General features: G+C 43.2%; 1 protein-coding gene and 1 long non-coding RNA gene across 6 annotated transcripts in view; one reads left to right on the forward strand and one right to left on the reverse strand.

Annotated features, from left to right (window-relative positions):
* Window positions 1-331: 331 nt before the first annotated feature.
* LOC119017705 lies at window positions 332-6,725 on the reverse strand. The gene is made up of 3 exons (XR_005074526.1): window positions 6,579-6,725; window positions 6,438-6,478; window positions 332-695 (listed from the first exon to the last, which is right to left on the reverse strand). It is a non-coding gene; the product is annotated as an uncharacterized LOC119017705 (long non-coding RNA).
* The window catches only part of LOC119017650 (voltage-dependent T-type calcium channel subunit alpha-1I-like), a 49,241-nt gene continuing 36,403 nt past the window's right edge, over window positions 6,666-19,503 (forward strand). For 4 of the 5 annotated variants that reach the window (XM_037094500.1, XM_037094526.1, XM_037094517.1 and 1 more), the window contains exons 1-3: window positions 7,289-7,421; window positions 9,638-9,924; window positions 19,252-19,345. In XM_037094500.1, the coding sequence (XP_036950395.1) occupies window positions 7,392-7,421; window positions 9,638-9,924; window positions 19,252-19,345 (411 nt within the window). In that variant the 5' untranslated portion in view covers window positions 7,289-7,391. Of the gene's footprint in view, window positions 6,794-7,288; window positions 7,422-9,637; window positions 9,925-19,251; window positions 19,346-19,503 lie in introns of those variants that run through there. The other variant, XM_037094490.1, reaches the window with a different exon arrangement.

Raw genomic sequence — 19,503 nt, forward strand, 5'->3', positions numbered from 1 at the left:
ATAGATAGATAGATAGATAGATAGATAGATAGATAGATAGATAGATAGATAGATAGATAGATCTATCCACTTACAGCAGCACAGACATAATGACAAGACATTTTTGAGCTATTAATTAATGACGTGCTACTGCTGATGCTTGTCACAAGACACCCAAAATAGGGACAAAGTGGGACACATAGGCTGCCACACAAAAAGTACGAGTTATAAAAGAACAAAGATGTACTGCAGCGCATGGAGTATCATCAGATATATCTGGGAATAACTGGATTATGTCCTCGAAAGCAGTTTCTCAGACACAATGGTGAGTTTCAGGGTCTTTGGCAGCTCATCTCTTTGCAAACATGAATAATTTAATTCAAGGTCCCAGAAGGAAACGAGTGCAGTGACTCAGACCGAACACTGTGTGGAGCTGTGAGTCCTACAACTTTTAACCAGGGGAGGGAAACAGATTAACAATAAAAAAAATCTTCTCTTATACGCCTCAGCTCTGAAATACAACCCCACATGTCAGCCACTCTTCTCTTTCTCTCTCAGAGCATGCAGCAATAAGCTTCATTTGTGCTTGCTGTTTCCGTGTCTGTGTGTGCACGCTCTAAGTGTGTGTACCTAGCCGGGGAGATGGCGTGACTGGTGGATCACAGGCACAACAGGCTGAAGGCAGGAGATGGGTTCACAGACGGGGTGAGGGAACGCTGAGAAATGGGAGAGCAGCAGATGTATTTTTTTCCCCCAAACAGCAGAACATGAAAACACATTCACAGCTTAGTGCATGCATTGTGCCAGTGTGTGACCGTGTGTGTTTGTGTACATGCCTGTGTGTGTTTGTGTGTATATATATTTAAGGTCATACTTAATGGACTCAGAGATCAGTGAGACCATTAGAGAAGATTAATATATTGTTTTAACCCCTGCCCAGATTATCATCACAACTCATTATTCTGCCCATCTACCATCCTGCGTGGTTCACTCTGCATGTGTCTGCGGGTCCACACGTGTGTGCGCATGTGTGCACCTGTTATCCGCCTGTGTGTTTGTGTGTCCGCTTGTGTTTTGTCTTACAAGCGTGACATCATTTCCTGTCATCAAGGCCAAAGGTTGCTAAGCAACTTCACTTCAGCCGACTGTCAGAGAAGATGCTTCTCCACTGACTGGTTCATAACCTAACTCTCCTCCATCCCCTGTCATAAATGTAATGTCTATGTGTGCATGATTGCCCAGGATTGTATGGACCACTGTGCATTTATGCTTGTGAACACGGCGTAGAGAAAGCTGAGAAGCAGCGAGGAGAGGAGCGTAGACATGTATTGTCTGATGGACTCATATGATTTCTCGAACTAATAAAAAGGATGAGTCAGTGATGTTGCAGCATGGCAGACTCCCAGTTGCTGGTCGAAAAAACAGCAAAATATCTGAACATGAGCAGATTATTATCCCGCTGAAAAAGTTCTATGTGTTTTAAAGTTGTGTGCGTATCTTTTTCTCAGTATGATAAAAGTATGATTACAATCACAAGTTATACGTTTTACAGTACATACTGAAATTTACTAAGTATTTTGTACATAGTGCACATAGCAGTTCTATCTTATTGTTATTATTATTATTGAGTAGGCTTAATTTTCAGTCTTGTAATTTTCTATCCCTGTTTATATCTTCATTTTATATCTTGTTTTAATGCTAAGCACTTGGTGCCTGTCATTTATTTGTTGTGAAGCACTTTCAGCTGCATTTCTTGCATGAATGTGTTGTACAAATATTATCATTATTATTTTCACTATTGTTTTTAAAGTTATTGTTATTATTAGCACTAGACACAAAGTCGAGCTGAGGATGATGGTAAAGTCAGTTCTGCAAGGGTTCAATCAACCAAATATTGGACAGTTAAGAATTTTGCCTTCATGATGGTGCTAAATTTAAGGTTCAGTGATCTCCAAGGTTATTACAGCTCATCTTGAGGGGACACCATGGTAATCCATCCAAATGTTGCTGAGACATTTTACTTGAAACCACAAATGCCCACCTCATGGTGGCACTAGATGAAAAGTAAGGGGACTGTCGGGACGTAATTTTGTCTGGGAACCATGAACCAAACCATGTACAAAATGTAATGGCAATCCATCCAAAATGGCTGATGTCAGTCTGGACACAAAGTGGTGCCAACACTGCCATCTTCAAGCTTCAAAATGATGGAGTTTTAAACATCTCATACTTTCATACGAAGCACATTTTTACATGTACATTTAATTAAATAAACCATGAATAATTCCTCGGAACATTAGTATTGTCGACCTGTTCTTCCCACACTTCCTGTTGTTCCCTTCCATGTACTCAGTAACTATTCATTATTTAATATGTGCCAGGTACTTTAAAAAGCACTTACTGTGTAATTAATTGCTCGTCTACATGCACCCTAAAAACTGATTCTAAGTCATAAGTATTTTATTGCTAGCTAGTATGACTGTGACTATACCACTAATGGTTACGACCGTGTAAATAAACATTATAATAAAGACTGAGAGGCAGTACAACACATTTACAGTTAACAGAGACACATAATGACTGTTGTCCCTGTGCTCTGAAAACTGAAACTTTAAGAATCTGACACTCACACCGCTGACCATGCCATGAATATGTACATGCTGTGTGTGTGTGTGTGTGTGTGCACATGGGCGTGCTCTGTTAACCTCTTCATGCACCTCTCTGTAACAAGGTCAAGTAAAATAGGAGGAGGGCTCAGTGTCACTCTGCTCATGTGTTCCAGCACATGTGTGCACATGTATATGCATGTACAGTGTGTGTGTTTTCGTATAAGGATGTGCCCTCAGGTGGTTGTCAAGGCAATTCCGATGATTGATCAGGATTATTGATCTGTAATCCAATTCCAGCAGTGTGTGTGTGTGTGTGTGTGTGTGTGCGTATGGGTGACAATGGCATGGAATAAAACACCTCCCCATATATAATGTTATATGATGGTCACCATGGTAACGCACCCAAGGGGCGCTTACCACACACTGATAATAATGTTTGGCCTAGATACCCATCCTCAACTGATAACAGAGGGAATGTCTTTCTGCTCCGTGTGAGCATGTGTGTGTGTGTGTGTGTGTTTCAGTGACTAATGTAAACCATCATTTGAACACACCACAGTGACAGAGCGGGAGTAAAAAATGCATGAAATGATCCTGTGGAGCAGAAAGAGTCTTGCATGAGTTACACGAGACAGTAAGTGTGAGAAGGATGAGACGAGCTGGAAGGAGAGGGAAAACGAACGGGAGTGGGAGTGGAAACACACAGCCAGCGAGACCCAATAACAACCGATTACTATCAAAGAGCACACACACATACACAGCAGCATCCAACAATGCTCATCAGTTTCCTTCTCGGGGAGAGTAAAATGTAAAAGCCACAGAGGTCCGTGTGATTGAATGTGTCCTAGAGATCTTAAACTGAGTTGTTGAGATACAGTAAATGTTTGATGTATGCTGCTGCTGTAAGAGTTATGAGAGCAGCGAGGAGTCTGTCTGCTGTGGGCGTTGATTGGGTATTGCACGGTGTTTCCCTCCTCTGAGTGAGAATCTAATCTTAGCTTTTAGCCACACGAGCGGTGAATCTGTTGGTCTGTCAGCCAGAGCCAGCGCAAATGTCTGGACAGTTTGGTATGGACATTCTGATCCCCAAATGATGAATCAAATTGACCCCTGATTTCACATCTGGCACTATCAACAGATAACAAATGAGGTACAAATTAAAACAAAAACCAACAAAGTCTCTAGCTTAGGTGCTCATCAAGAAGCACAAGTCTCTACATGTGGTATGACCACCTTCTGTCTAAAGGAATCTGCTCCCCTTACAAAAATATTATTGTGGTATTAGAAAATGCTCCTGTGATAATCATGTGGTTTGACTTTACAGCTCCACAGGTGAGGCAGATTGTGTGGTAATGTATCACAGAACCTGGGCTACCATTTTCATATATCTGCTACAGAACATATGGTAAAGATCAACATGCCCTTATGTTTAATGCTGTAGTAAATGCCCCAAAATAACATACAAGCCTGTGAACACCACAGTAGTTTACTACAAGAGCATCTAGTGCAGTACCACAGAAATTACTGTGGTTTGACTTTACAACACCACAGGTGAGGCAGATTGTTTAATCAAAATTAGAATTTACCACCTGTCTGCACTGTTAACGAGGACCAGTGCAGCGAGCTAAAGCCTAACATGTTACATTGACATTATATATATTAGTAAGTTAACATGCGTACATGCTAAAACTTACAAGCTAGAATAATTTTAGCACACTAATAAGCTAATATTCAGAATATTCTACAAGCTAACTGCGAGCATTATAATGGGATACAACATGTGACATGTCAGCTCAAAGCTTTGTCAAGATACAGTTGAGACTGATGAAGTGAAGCCAGTTGAGGGATGAAGCATGATGCTATTTGTAAGATTACAATATTTGCACATAAACTTACCAACTTAACTGTTCTACCGTGTTATATTTTCCTCTCGCCCCAGCTATCTTGCAACATGTGTGCTAAGTGTGTGGATTGAGTGTGTCCAAAAGCAGCACAAGACTTCAGGTATTCTGTTATTTTTACTCCAGTCTCTTGACTTCTGGTATCTGTCTTTCAACCTGTACCTCCACTTCACTATCGAAAATGGCCACTGCACAGAGAACAACCCCTTTGATGTGGGTAACAACATGGCTTTCCTCCAGCACAGCAAAATGTTGTTGTTTTTTGTCTAGTGGCAGTCCAAGAATAGCAAAGTTGTCTATTTTTAATCCATCCAAATTTGTTTGCTAGCGTGTAATGAGCATTATAGCCTCTCAGAGACACTACCGTGGGACTTTTCTGACTAATGGAGCGTAAACATCAAACAAAACACCCCCGGAAAATGATTTGGAGGCCATATGTAGACATTAAAAAGTAAGCAGGAGAGCATTTAAGACTAGTGCTCCCTGTAAGCTGTTTGCTTAGACCTACTGTAGACTGTAGTTCTAATATTAGTTCCCAAAGTGGGAACCAGGGACTGCCAGCGGGCCTTCAGGGAATTGGATGGAGCCCCTAGAAAAATGAGCAGTCGCTGCGTTAAAGCACGAAGATGCTTGTTCTGCCCGTTTCACTCCAGGCCTTGTTGGTATCATCTCAGGCTCATCTACTGTGAAATCCACACGTCTTTACTTTGATAAAGGTTCATAACTAACACGACATTTATGCTTTATCATCTGGCTATGACTCAAAAATGAAAATTCATTAAAGTCATTATCTACTAACCCCCATGCAGGCAGTATTGTACTCAACAAATCATTTCTGGAGCTTTTTAGCAAACACTATTCAGTATTTCCATTCTCCTTAACAGCTGAAATAGATGGAGGCTTGTTTTAAAAAGTTAAAAAGTTAAAAAGTTAAAAAAAGTCAGAAAAACCCAACATAAATTGGCTCCATAAAGCTCATAAGGGCTAAGTCCCTGGAAGCCCCGAGATCCCAGATTGATTTAAAAAGATGTTATTTACGCCATCAATGCGTGCTCGAGCTTGTGCACCCACTTCAGTGCAAACTCCTTAAAATTAGCAGCTACGGTGAATAACGTCCTCTCAAATCTGTTTGGGATCTCGGGGCTTTCAGAGACCTTGATTACACCAGATGAGATCCATCCATCTGCAAGTAGATAATGACTGTATTTTCGCATTTGGGTGAGCATATCCTTTAATATCTTTACTCCTTAACTTCACAGCTAGTAACTTTTATTCCAGGTTGCAGTTGAGATCCAAATAACATGAGCGTCTTATAAAATAGGCTATCATACAATGTAACAGATTAAAATAAGTCCTCATTGACCGAGCGTCAAACTACCCATAACATGTGAATGCACCAGTAAATATAAACATGACATCACATGTTTATAATGTTATGCTAAATGAGTCCTCTTACCTTTTTCTTAAGTAGCTTTTGCTGATTAAACCTTTTCACTGTGACTATTATGGGCATATTGTTTTATAAATCACAGTGTGAGTCATTAGTAATTCCATGTCCTGTGAAAAGAGACATAGCATAAGCTGATTTAAAGGTATTGTGTTGGAGCTCAGCCACACCTTTGGGTTTAGTGAATGGAAATCCCTTCTGTGTGTGACTGTGGAGCATCATCTCTCATATGACAGCAGCCTCTTCCGCCCACACACACACACACACACACACACCAGGCAGAGAAAGAAAGAAAGAAAGAGAGAAAGAAAGAAAGAAAGAAGAGGGATATTGGGATGGGGTGTACTGTGAGGAGGAGAGGAGGGGGACAAGTCACATGCTCTGACTTGCTCCATCAGTGTCAAGTTATCCTGTATTAAGAATAAAGTTCTCCAGTGAAAACTTTCAAAATAAAACTCTTATTGGAGGAGACACGGTGCCATATTATTTAGATTCACTCACCGTTAGCCTGTGAGATGGGGCGGTTCCACAGTCGAGTGACACTGTGAGGACAAAAAATACAAGATATGGGGCTGATTCAGGCTAGCAGCATGTTTTAAAGAAATCAAATTTAAAAAATCCGAATTAAATGTGCTAATTTACCTGACAAATCGTTGTGGGGGTTTTTTTGGTGATAAACACTGCTGTGCATGTGTAGCCACCGCAGCTAATTTCTTGGTTGCCAAGGAAACGAAGTACAGTCCTCTGCTCCTCCTAACGGTTTTGTCTCCTAACGGTTCAGCCATTTTTCCCCCCTTATTTTTTCTCAAAAGTTACTAAATTGCTATGTTTTCTTATTAATACTAATTCAATGAAAGGTGAGATTTAGAAAAAAGACAAGAATAAAGATATATAACATATTATTCAATGAGGAACGTTAGCTAGAAGCTTTGGCAGTTTCTAAAACTAGCTTAAAATGTTGTGAAATGTGTATGAAGTATTACGTGACCTAGGTTAGCCCACATGGTAAGCTAACAGATGTTTATCAAATTGTGGTGAGTATTTATCAAGACGACAGTAGATAGGAGAGCGTAGCTTCCGGGATTGGGCTGTCTTAATTTGAAGGTAAAAGCCGAGTATCTCCGGTGCTCTCTCCGGCTGGCTTGACGCGGCTCTCCCTCTCCCCGGTGCGCCTGAACTCCGGTACCTGACACCGCAGAGCGTGTCCAGCGGCTGGGGGGGACGCAGACGCACGGGAAGCCGCTTGGTCCTATATAACTTTACTTTTCCCGGTAATTAAAACTTCTACGTCACATTCCTCTCTCATCCTTTTTTTTTTTTCTCTTTTCCATCCTCCCGACTGACGGACTGAGTTTGGATATCGGCGGGGGGGAGGAGGCAGGAGGACCAGCGGGCTGCTCTCAGATGGAGCACCAGGGCTCCGGGAGCTCAGGGCGCACGGCGGACCCGGAGTGAATGACGCTAGTGGATGGACGCTGCTCCCCGGTAAGGACGGTGCACAAAGTTTTTTTTGTTACATTTTTTAATGCTGTTATGTACTTTTCCCCTGCTCTGCTGTCCGGGACACTGCGCTGGGTGAATGTCCGTGGCACAATAGAAAATGTCCAGATCCTATGATGTCGCTTTGTTAATGGCGGTGTGTCTTCCACAAAAAGGGAATAATTAAAATGATGTGTTCAAAGGCATTTATGAAGCGCTTCAGGTACCATGTAATGAGTTGGTGACCTTATCAGACTTTATGGTAGGCCTAATACATCATGGAAAACCGTAAAATGTTTAGACTTATTTTGAGATGTTCGGTTTCATATCAATTGCAGTTTATTATAGGAATAATTAGGCTGTTTTTCTTTTGAGTGCCCCGCACCACATTCGTGCTGGGCACGCTGTAGCCTCATAGATGTCGTCGGTACATGACAGTGTTTGGCCTTCAGAGTGATGTTTATCTATGTGTAACAACACAAAGTGTGCTAGGAAAAGGTTTTTCATTTTTGGAGGTTTGTTCTTTGCTCTGGATTTGTTCAGCATGAAGCTGGTGTAAATTTCAGAGAAGGATTTTGGGCAGTTTATGCATTTATGATGCGTGCACAGTATGAATATAAAGCTTAATGGGTTTCAGAGGTCATATAGAGGTATGAATACGTTTTGTTCTTGTGACTGGTTCAGGTAAAATGGGATGATTTCAGTTCCACATGGTCTGGCTGTTAGCAAGGGAGGCTCATAATGAGCTTTTTAAAAATGTTTTTGAAAGGACTCATCAGCGTGTTTTTAAGCATGCAGAGGAAATGCTGCTCTTGTTTTTTTTTTTCAATGTTTAATTGATGTCTCCCCAACAGCTACTATTGAATCACAACAAAAAGCCTTAAACTGCTCGGCCCTGGACTCCTCACACAGTCTAGGCTACGTGCCCATAATGAAAACACACAGGAGCGATGGATACTGGCAGATTCAATCTCATTATTTTCATCAATCGCACACACACTGATACACTCCTCTCTGTGCTGTGAACTTGCATGCCAGCTCTCCTGTTGTCCTGTCACACAGTAGGCAGAGTATATATGCCTGTATGGACTTGTGGTTGGCCAGACCTCCACTGTCCTGATTCTTCTTAATTTTAGTTTTTCCAAATAATCCAGCTCCTGCTCCAACTTCACACATTAGTGGTTTTGGAATAAATTTGCCAGAATCTCGTGGGATCGATATGTATTGGAATGAGCACAAGGTGGACCAGTGGGGAACATTTGCTGTGTACTCGTGACAATAAATGCTCCAACTCCCATCTTTTCCTGCCAAACTCCACTGAATACTGCCTAATAAACCAGGAAACGTGATGGAGTATAACTAAATCAAATCTGAAGCCAGGGAGTGAATCCGCTCTTATGACCACGCTCTTAATTTACACTGGGATTATCATTCAATTTGGCAGTTCCTACATGATATTCCAATGCTTCAAAAAATTCCAGTCAGTATTTGTAAGAATTAACCACAGCCTGCTGTAGCTCGAAAATGTCACTATGTTGCGTGAGGCTTTATCTGAAATTGTAGCCCAAGGGAACATTTTACATGAATAACACTTACCATCATGAGTGGAAGTGTATTGTAAGTAAAAAAAGAGAAACCAAAGAAGCGCCAATATCAGTTCCCACACTCCACACTTCTCTTCATAGCATTATGATAAAGCCTTCTGAGGTATTTTCTCTCTGTATGTCCAGATTGGTTAAAGCCAGTCTGGATTAAAAACATTAACAGTAATGGCCTGTTGTCATCACTGAACTGTACAGCTGTGGGATTATAATGAGGGGGTCTAAGTGCTTCCTGTTGTCTGCACAGTCTCAGTGTTTGCACCTTTCTTACATCTATTAGTTCATTCTGTTTGGATTTATTTAGATTTATGTTTCCTGCACATGGCTGCCTGCTCACTGTGAGTCTTGTTCTCTCAAAGGTCCCTCGTTGTTTCAGAGAAAAGCAGAGAAGGGTTTTTGGGTTTTTTTATGATGTTTTGCTAGAGGGTAAAGGGTCTCGTGAACAGGATGGCAGGCTTGACAGTCGGCGCAGTTCCGGTTGGCTTTGCGGAGCTGCAGTGCCAGGCACAAGGCAACACAGCAGAAACACACACACAGTCACACAGATCCAAGCACTTGCATCCATATGTTGCCACGTCCTGAACAATCTGCCGGTGCCCGCCCTCAACACCCTCTTTTTAGGTTCAGGCTGTTCACAGCACGGCCATGACGGGCACCCAGGAACCAGACCTGCATGAGCAGCACAGAGGAGCAACGCAGGAGGAAGGGGATGAGGAGGAGGAGGGGGAGAAGGTGCATGTGTCAGTTGAGAGAGAGGAGAGGGAGCAGGACGGGGAGGAGGAGGAGGAGGAGGAGGAGGAGGAAGAAAAGGAGGAGCTGCCGTACCCCGATCTAGCACCAGTGGTTCTTTTGGCTCTGACCCAAACCAGCCCACCCCGCTCCTGGTGCCTTCGAGCTGTCTGCCACCCATATCCTTCATCGCCGGGAGTGCAACTGAAGCACTGCAAGCGTGTGTGTGTCGCATGAGTGTGTTTATAGCGTGAGAGAGACATTGTCTGTTTGTGTTTGAGCTCTGTACTTTCTCAAAGCCGTTGTACCTACAAGGCTCCTCGCGCCTAGATGTTTACTTTACATTTAAACACAAGGGGGACGGGGAGGTCAGTTGTGTGCATATCCATGTGTGTGTGTGAGTGTGTGTGTGTGTGTGTGGTTGGAAGACCTCAGGTATTTCCTTGGACCCATTAGCCGAAGGAAAGACGGCAAACATTTTTCCCTGATTGGAGGTTTCCATAGTGACAAGCCCTAATGAATCTCCAGGGCTACAGTCGCCTGTCAGTAGCATTGTTACTGGCCTCCATTTATAAAGAAGAAGAAGTCACAAATAGTGAAAGCTCACGTCACCTCCCGAACCTCACTCTGCTTCTGCCTTCATCATCTCACCTCCCATTCCCCTCCCTGTCTCTCACTCTGTCTCAACCTCTTTTGCTGTCAATGTGGAGGTGTGAGTGTGTGTATGTGTGTGTAGTTATCAGCGGTGTTTGTGTGAGTGGCTATGAATACTCCGAAGCGTGCATAAACGTCAGCAACACCTCAGGGATTTGTCAAGGCTTTCCAAATTGAACATTTTCCACTGCTTATGACTCTATGTGTGCGTGTGTCTGTGTGTGTGTGTTCCTCTGCTTGTCCGTGCGTGTGTCGTTGTGCGCTTGTCCGTGCACGTCTGCGGGTATTTGCCACCGTCAGCACTCTGTGTACTCTATAAAATATAAATACATAATTGCTGAATAAATAAAATGTACACCAAGAGGAAAAGAAAAAAGAAAAAAAAAACTACAAATGCCATGAACCCAGCTCCTCTGTATCCTGCTGGGCTGTGAGCATGGTCGCACCAAGAACATTGTACGCTCACTGTGTCAGCACTAACTTACTGGACACACTCAAGATCACACTCACACACACACACATGCGAGCATGCACACACACAAGCGAGTGAATGCCCTCACACAAACGAGGGAATCTCCCATGGAGAGGCTCTTTAGAGGAATCACCTGGTTGCTTGGCAACAGCGTAGCTCTGCCCCGACGGCCCAGTTACTTCCGATTGCTTATTTGTTTGTTTTTGTGTGTGTGTTTGCGCGTCTGTCTGTCTTCCATCCATTTTTTCGTGCCCATACAACATGGCTACTGTCCCATCTTGTTTTTCCTGTATACTTCTATACTTCATGCTTCGGTTGTGTGTGTTTGTCTATGTGTTTGTCTGTGTGTGTGTTACTGTGAGTGATCTGCGGGGGAAGTAATGTGGGTGGACGTTGTTCGACAAGGACATTAATGTGAGCGCACTGGGAGGGGGGGAGTAGTCCCCAAGAGCTGTAAGTCCCATTTTTCCTGAGGTGACCCCTCCTTGCTTTCTGCTTTTTTTTTTTTTGCACTCAGTACATATTACAAATTAATTTCCTATCTCCTTCCCTTCCATTCCCTCCCTCTTTGAAACGCAGCCCTCCGCCTTTGTGCCATGTTTACAACACACTGTACATCTCTCCACCCTAGAGCACATCTAACAAAATTATTTGGAGCAAAAACATGATTGGCTTTTTTGCTATTATATAACATTCCCCTGTATTCCCTCCAAGCTACACTGATTTCTGTTATTTCCTTTTTCTTTGGGAGGAGATGTTAGATTTACTCCAAGTGTGGAACAAGGTGCCGACTTTGTGAAGTGCTGAGCTCTCCATGTGGCAGTCATTACGCTCCTTTAAAGTGTAACACATGACACACACACACACGAGGAAACATGCACACACATATCAAGAGTTGCAGGGGCAGACACACACACAAGCACATATACGCACACACACACACACACACACACACACACACACACACACACACACACACACAGAGGACATAACTTATTCAGCAGTGCATGAAACATTCAGAGCATTTCCTTTTGTTTAAAGATGAGAAAAGCTGTATCTGTCACTCCTATACAAGTACCTTTCTCTGTCTGCCTTTCTTCTTCTACTCTCCATCTCTTTTTTCTTTTTCTCATCCCTCTTCACTCAGTATTAAGCCTCTGCTGTCCTGTTTATCCCTCTCTCTGTTCCTTTGCCTTCTAATTGGCTTGAGGTGTATGTGTAAGTGTAAGGGAGGATGATAGGGAGACACGGACGGATAGGAGGAGGTCTTACTCAAAGCAGGGTAAGCTGTCAGAATCATTTCAGCCAATTAACATGATTTCAGCAAGTGTTTCCATGGTTACCAGCTGTCATACTCGTAGTGGGTGGAGCAAGAGGCTTTGACAACTTGACAGTAACTTAACTTGGCCCACCTTCATCTCAGACACTCTTTTCCGCTCTCTAGCAACACACACACACATACACACACTCACAGAGACACACACTGCACATGACAGTCTCTGATCTTAACTAGGTTATGTTTAATCAAGTCTGTGTGTACGGACTCCAGAGTCCAAGAGTGTGTCCAAGCAGCAAAGAGCATCAGGGAGAGAGAGCAGGTTGCTCATTCATACGCAGTAGTTCACATTTGAGGATTCCCAGTCGGAACACATATATTTTAGATCAATACCACTTTCTGGTTAGCTCGGGTTTATAAGTTGTAACTAATGGCTTTTTTATTGGTGAATAAATCATTTACCAATGCATTATAGATCAGCACTGTGGTGCTTTACTTGTTTTTTCGGCTCTTAAACTCAACAGTAAGATGCCTATTCATAACAACAGAGTAACTGCAGACTTAATGACTTATAAGAAAGTGACAGACTAATCGTGACATTTAATTGCTGAATCACAAACATTTGTCACTGAATTTTAAGGGGAATTCCAGAAGAACAATTGTGTGAATGCCTGTAGCATTCACACTAATTACAGTATTTTTAAACCTTGGGCCTATTTTTACTTGTTTTGGTGTATAAAAGCCTCAGACAAGGGCTGCAATGGCTGCAACCTTATCCTCAGGGGCAACTCCAACCATCATAGTTCCACCCACAAAGCATGTTGTTGGTACTAACCGGCTGAGGTTGTTGTTCCAGGTATCTGACAACATAACAAAAACAATTCCAATGGAAAGAGACATTTTTGTTAAATAATATAGCCCTTTTTGTAACCAGAAACACAAATCTTGTTCAAGCCTGAGTTCTCACAAGGTGAGTTGTTACAGTTGTTGCCTCATCTAGATTGTCAAAAGCCATTAAATATTCAGGCATGACTTTGTAAATAGATTCTTTCCAGCAGTTCCTCTAGGTCAACTCCACACCCCTCTCTTGAACTCTTTCCACTGTTGTCTTCATGGAGCAACTTATCGCTCGCAAAACTTCTCCTAGAACAAAAAAAGTTTTTCTGTAGGATTCATTTCCATAGTGTTGTCAGACAGTCTCAGCCTATAAAAACAAACACTATTGGTGGACATAACTTTGATGTTTAGAGTTGGCCCAGTGAATTACGTTGCAGCCATTGTAGCCTTATGTCAGCTGCCAACTGAGGTGACCTAATGGGCAGACTTCAGATCTACACCAAAAGAGGTAAATATAGGGCCCAGGTTTAGAAATACTGTAATTTTAATTTAAATGCCATGCAGAGTTTATCACTTCCTTAAACCAGGTCTGCAATTATAAAAGTCATTTTGTATATCCAGTGTATTTAATTTGATATTGTGTCCACATCAGAAATGCAAAACAATCAGAAAGAGGAAAACATATAACAAGATATATTAAAACAACAGACCATGAAGTTCATCGATAAAATCCTCATCTTTTCAAAGTAATTGGGTTTTCCCTTCATTAACTTTTTTTCCATATTAACCCAGCCTGATAGAGCTTTTAACCTTAGACCGAGAGTTATTTTTGATGATCTTTTCCAAAACACAGTAATTATCATTCCATTAAGATATTTTGAAAGTACTGAACAAAAAGCTTTGACCAAGGGATGCATGATAGGGATTATGTTCAGAGATAGCAATAACTCTTACCTGTTTCTCATGGTGAATACTGATAAGATTGATAATTTCGCACTTTTATAATTTAAAAACAAGTCTAAAGCTTATTGTTTATGCCCACTTGGGGGTAAGAAAGGTTAAGTAATGTAATGTATCACACTCAGGATCACACTCCTCAGCCTCCCTGGGAAAGTCTATTCCAGAGACCTGGAGAGGAGAATTCGGCCGATAGTCGCACCTCGGATTAAGGAGGAACAGTGCGGTTTTGTCCTGGCCGTGGAACACTGGACCAGCTCTATACCCTCCGCAGGGTGCTTGAGGGTTCAAGGGAGTTTGCCTAACCAGTCCACATGTGTTTTGTGGACTTGGAGAAAGCATTCGATCGTTTCCCTTGTGGCATTCTGTGGGAGGTGCTTCAGGAGTATGAGGTCGGAGGCCCTCTGCTAAGGGCTGTATGGTCCCTGTATGACCAGGGGGCAGCCTGGTTTGCATTGCTGGCAGTAAGTCAGACCCGTTCCCAGTGCATGCTCCGGCAGGGCTGCCCTTTGTCACCGGTCCTGTTCATTATTTTTATGGACAGAATTTGTAGGCGCAGCCAGGGGCCGGAGGGGGTCTGGTTCAGGAGCCACTGGATTTCATCTCTGCTTTTCGCAGATGATGTCTTGTTGTCTGGTTTGCTCCTTCGAGCCAGGACCTCCAGCATGTCCTGGGGCGGTTTGCAGCGGAGTGTGAAACAGCTGGAATGAGAATCAGCACCTCCAAGTCTGAAGCCATGGTTCTTGACCGGAAAAAGGTGGCTTGCTTCCTCTGGGTGGGGGGAGAGCTCCTGCCTCAAGTGGTAGAGTTGAAATATCTTGGGGTCTTATTCATGAGTGAGGGAAGGATGGAGCGTGAGACTGACAGGCGGATCGGTGCAGCGGCCGCAGTAATGCCATCATTGTACCAGTCTGTCATGGTGAAGAGAGAGCTTAGCCGAAAGGCGAAGAGGAGAGGAGCCAGCTGAGGTGGCTCTGGCATCTGTATCGGATGCCCGGTGGACGCCTCCCTCGGGAGGTGTTTCTGGCATGCCCCACTGGGAGGAGACCCCGAGGAAGACCCAGGCCAGCCGAGTAACATAGTCGAGTGACATAGTCACTCGGCTGACATAATCACTCGGACTATGACATAGTCATAGTCAGGCCAGCCGAGTGACATAGCCTGGGAACACCTTGGGATCCTCCAGGAAGAGCTAGCAGAAGTGTCCAGGGAGAGGGAAATCTGGGTGTCCCTGCTCAGAAAGCTGCCCCTGCAACCCGGTCCTGGATAAGCAGAAGAAATGGATGGATGGATGGTTAAGAAAGAAAGAAAGATTTTTTCTTTCTTTTCTAAACCCTAGCCTTATTGTGTGCTATGCATCTTCTTCCAATGCTTCTTCTTCATCTTCTTTTTCTCTATTTTCATTGGCGCATCGTAAACCAATGGTAAATGTGCATTCTGACACCCACTACCACTATGTGGCTTTGTATTGTCCTCTCTCTTTATCAGCTGTATTGTCTTCGAGACCAAAAAAAATTGGTTGATCATATGAATTTCCCAATGTTGATAATTTATTGGCCTGATATACAGTATATGGTGCATTCCTACTTTGACCCTATGATGGCCCTAGAGGAAAGGTTTGGGGATCTTTTTTGGATAGGAAGCAAAGTGACAGAGATGCTTGACATCGGACACAGTCCACAGCTGGAATAATCTCAAGTTTGCCGCGGTTATTCGGATCGTACTCCAACCATTCAGCCATCTGGATGTCCCATAGTTGTTGATACCTTCACCAGAGTCATTAGGATACATCCTCTGGGTACCAAATTTCACAGCAAGCCATCAGGTAATCGTTGAGATATTACAGTTTTGACCAAGTGACATCTCCATCCATAGAGCTTCTTCTTCTTCTTCAAAACATACAACCTTTTAGTTAAGAAGTCTGTAATCACCATTTCTTAGGTCTCAGGTCACTTTTATTGTCACTTCCACAATATGTTAAAAACATACAGTGGTGTGAGATATTGTTTCTGCTGCAGCAGCAAAAAAAATATATAAATAGGTGCAACAAGCCCTGTCTTAATTCATCTTGTCAACAAAAACAAAACATACGTTTCGTCACATTTTTTATCATCAAGGACGTATTTTTAGCTCAACTTTGTCTCGTCTCATCAATATCTGAATATCTTTAGGTTTGTGGATCAAGCAAGACATCTGAGGATGTTATCTTGGGCTTTGGAAACACCGTTTTCACAATTCTCGGACATTTTACAGAATAGAAAACAAATCAAATAATAATCATAAGAAAATAATCATTATTAATTACGGCCTTCATCACCACTAGATACTGCTAAATCATACACACTATCTCTTCAGGGGTATGTAATTGATGTAGAAAGCTGTAGGTTACAACTTCTGACCTTCTGTAAAGGGTGCGATACGGAAAGTGGTACCACACTTGAAAATGTAAATCCTTGACAAGCATGCATTAAGGAAAAAATATCTGGCCATATCCTACATATGTCCAGACGGCCTGTGTGTCCCTGAGGTATGATCCTTTTAAGTTAATGAACATTGCGTACGAAAATGTTCCTGCAAGCCAGCTTTAGCATGTGTATGCCAGCCAAGGGTGGAGGATGATGCCAGAAAGATCAGGGTGATGTGATCTGATTTGATTTATAATGTCTGCCTGACCTTTATTACCTGTGTTGGCACTCGAGGAGGGAGAGTTCAAGCCAGGGAGAGCATGAGATGAGAATAGGAGGAGTGGGGAGGCGGCGGTGGGAGGAAAGAGGAAGGAGATGAGAGGATGAGGCAATTATAGAGAAGATAAAGCCTGGAGGCTACGCAACATTTTCTGTTGTTTACACTCAAAAGCTTGAATTGTTAGGGTCTTAACCTCTCTCCTTCCACTGCTCAGCTGTGCTTTTTTTTAACTGTGCCATTTTTCTTCACCTTATCTCTAATCGCCCTTGTCTCTTGCCCCCTCCTTTATTCCTCCTCAACCTCTCTCTGACTGTATCTTTATCCCTATCTCTCACCTCTGCCTCTCCATCTCTCTGACAATGTTAATTATTAAGCGTACTTGTAGTTTATCTGTTGGCTGAGACTCAGGTTTCTGACAGGGAGACTAAAGCACTACCCAAGGGCAGTCATATGTGGAGACGGCAGAAGCAGACGGGGAGGGCGGCCAGCAAAAAGCAGTTTGGAGAGAATGGAGCAAGAGTATGAGTATGAGAGCATATGAGAGAGGCAAAAAAAGAAATGCCAGGAATGATACAGAATGAAGATGGAAAATTATACCACACTATATAAAGGAAGAGGGAGAGACAGAGAGTGGGAGGAGCGGGCAGAGAGAAAAATAATTGGGCCAAAGAGAGGCAAAAAAGGCTGCGGAGGAAAACGAGAGATGATAGAGTGAAAGGTTGAGTGTGAGGGGAGATAAAGGAAAAGCAATGGAGAGAGTGAAAGCAAGAGACGGAAGAGAGGACGTCCCCCCGTGTTTCATCGCTGAAGTTGAATGATGGGCCAACCGTGGAAATACTCCCATCTCATCCATCACTCACACCTTGACCCTGCCCCGCTCCTTGTTTAACTATGCATGTGTGTGCGCGAGTGTGTGTTTTATGGACACGCAGGGTTATTTAAGCTGCTGTAACTTACACAGATGGAGCAGGATTAAAACGACCCTCCTCAGTATTGAGGGAATGAGGGATGCTTCAGCAGGAGTTGTGCTGAAGGACATCACGTGTGTGTGTGTGTGTGTGTGTGTGTGTGTGTGTGTGTGTGAACGAATGTGTGTGCATGCGCGTGTTTGCGTGCGTGTGTGTTTACGTTTGTGTGTATTAATTGTGTTCCAGTCCAGACAGGATGCAAGCGGATTGTGAAACTCAGAAGTCAGTTCCCACGGTGAGATGGGGGTTCCCATGGCAACCACAGCAAAGGGAGGACACTGGATTACCCTCTCTCTCTCTCTTTCTCTCTCTCTCTCGCTCTCTCTCTCTCTCTCGCTCTCTCTGTCTCAAGGGTGATAAAGGATTGTACTCTCATTAATTTTTCCGCCCTCTTGAGAGCAAAGTGTCCGGGCAGGGGACTCTGTGTGTGAGCGCATGTGTGTGCGCACATGTGTCTATGTGTATGTGTCCATATGCGTGCTCTGGGCTTTGTTATGTATGCGTCCTTGGCTCTTGAATACATCCCTGTCACCCATTCAGCAGTTTTCCCATTTGCACACAAATGCGTGTGTTTGTGTGTGTGTATGTGTGTGTTTGTATGAAGCCGACACAATCTTTCCTTTAACTTTCTACTTCAGACTATTTTCCCCTTTTAAACCTCCCCGCTTTTCACTTCTGAGCCGCGCTCCGTCTCCCAGTCTGACAGCTAGCATGCAGCACAGATGCACAAACAGACACCATACGCGAGGTTACACTTAAACTGACTTCAAATGCCTTGTCGACTGTTTCATGGTAGCTGTCTCACTTTTGTAGTTGCGAATATCAAACGTCAGAATGTCCTGTTAGGAGTTGGGCTTGTAAATTGAAGTTGATATATTTAAGCTTATTATCGCAAGTTTCTACTCCTATAAGAAATGTTTTTTCGGTGAGCACATGAAGTTCTGTGCCTCCAAATTCGATCTTACAGGCTGTGAGGCACAAAATTCACTCTTGGAGCTGTGTGTGTGTGTGTGTATGTGTGTGTGTGTGCGCACGCTCATACAGATATTTTGTAAGTTCACTCCGGTGATGTTTTGTATGTGGCAAGATAGACATGGCTGGATCTTTAATGTGTACTAGTCACTTTCCTCTGGGTTTCCTCTGGGTTGGCCGGATACAGATGGGTGACAAATGAAAGGCGAAACCTGAATAACTGAAAGAAGGCACATAATGAATGCAGATGATTCCGCACAGGGCACAAGGGGTCAGTGAATGATGATGTGTTTGACAGTGCTCTCCACCACCATCATTAAAACACCAAATGAGGGGAATATATTTTGGAAGAATGGTGTTTATCGCTCCAGTAGATTTTCAGAGGATCTGTGCAAAGGAACGTTGAACCTGGCGCAGCAGCTTGTGGTGGCTCAACACGTATCTTCCTCAAGTCCTCACCCATCATTTTATTAATTGAGTTTTGGTTTCTTGTTTACCAACATCCTGACAGGTTCTCCACGTGGAAAATACTAATCGTTGAGCTTTAGAGTGACGTGCGAGCAGCATTGTGCTTGGCTCATTGTGACTGGCTGGGAGCCCTCTCATGAAATGTGCTCATTTTGATTATTGTTTTTGAAATCAATGTTCAAACTCTCTGTGGTGTCCATCCTTAACCACGCGTCACATGGTTCGAGCGTGTCAGCATTTTGGCCATCCTGCTGAACTGTGTGACTCTAGGGATGTTCCAGCCCTGCGGCCACACCCCCTTCTTTCTGCAGGTAACGCACACACACGTACACACATACACACGTACACACTTACACACACTCACAAACTGAAATTACAAACTAATTATGTTCAGCCGTGAGACTTTATTATCAAGGGTCTGAAAAGTTTTGCTTTAATTTTTTCCCTCTTAATCAGTTTACACTAATCC

The sequence above is a fragment of the Acanthopagrus latus genome, chromosome 1 (assembly GCF_904848185.1).
Source record: "Acanthopagrus latus isolate v.2019 chromosome 1, fAcaLat1.1, whole genome shotgun sequence".
In the NCBI taxonomy this organism is placed as follows: Eukaryota; Metazoa; Chordata; class Actinopteri; order Spariformes; family Sparidae; genus Acanthopagrus; species Acanthopagrus latus.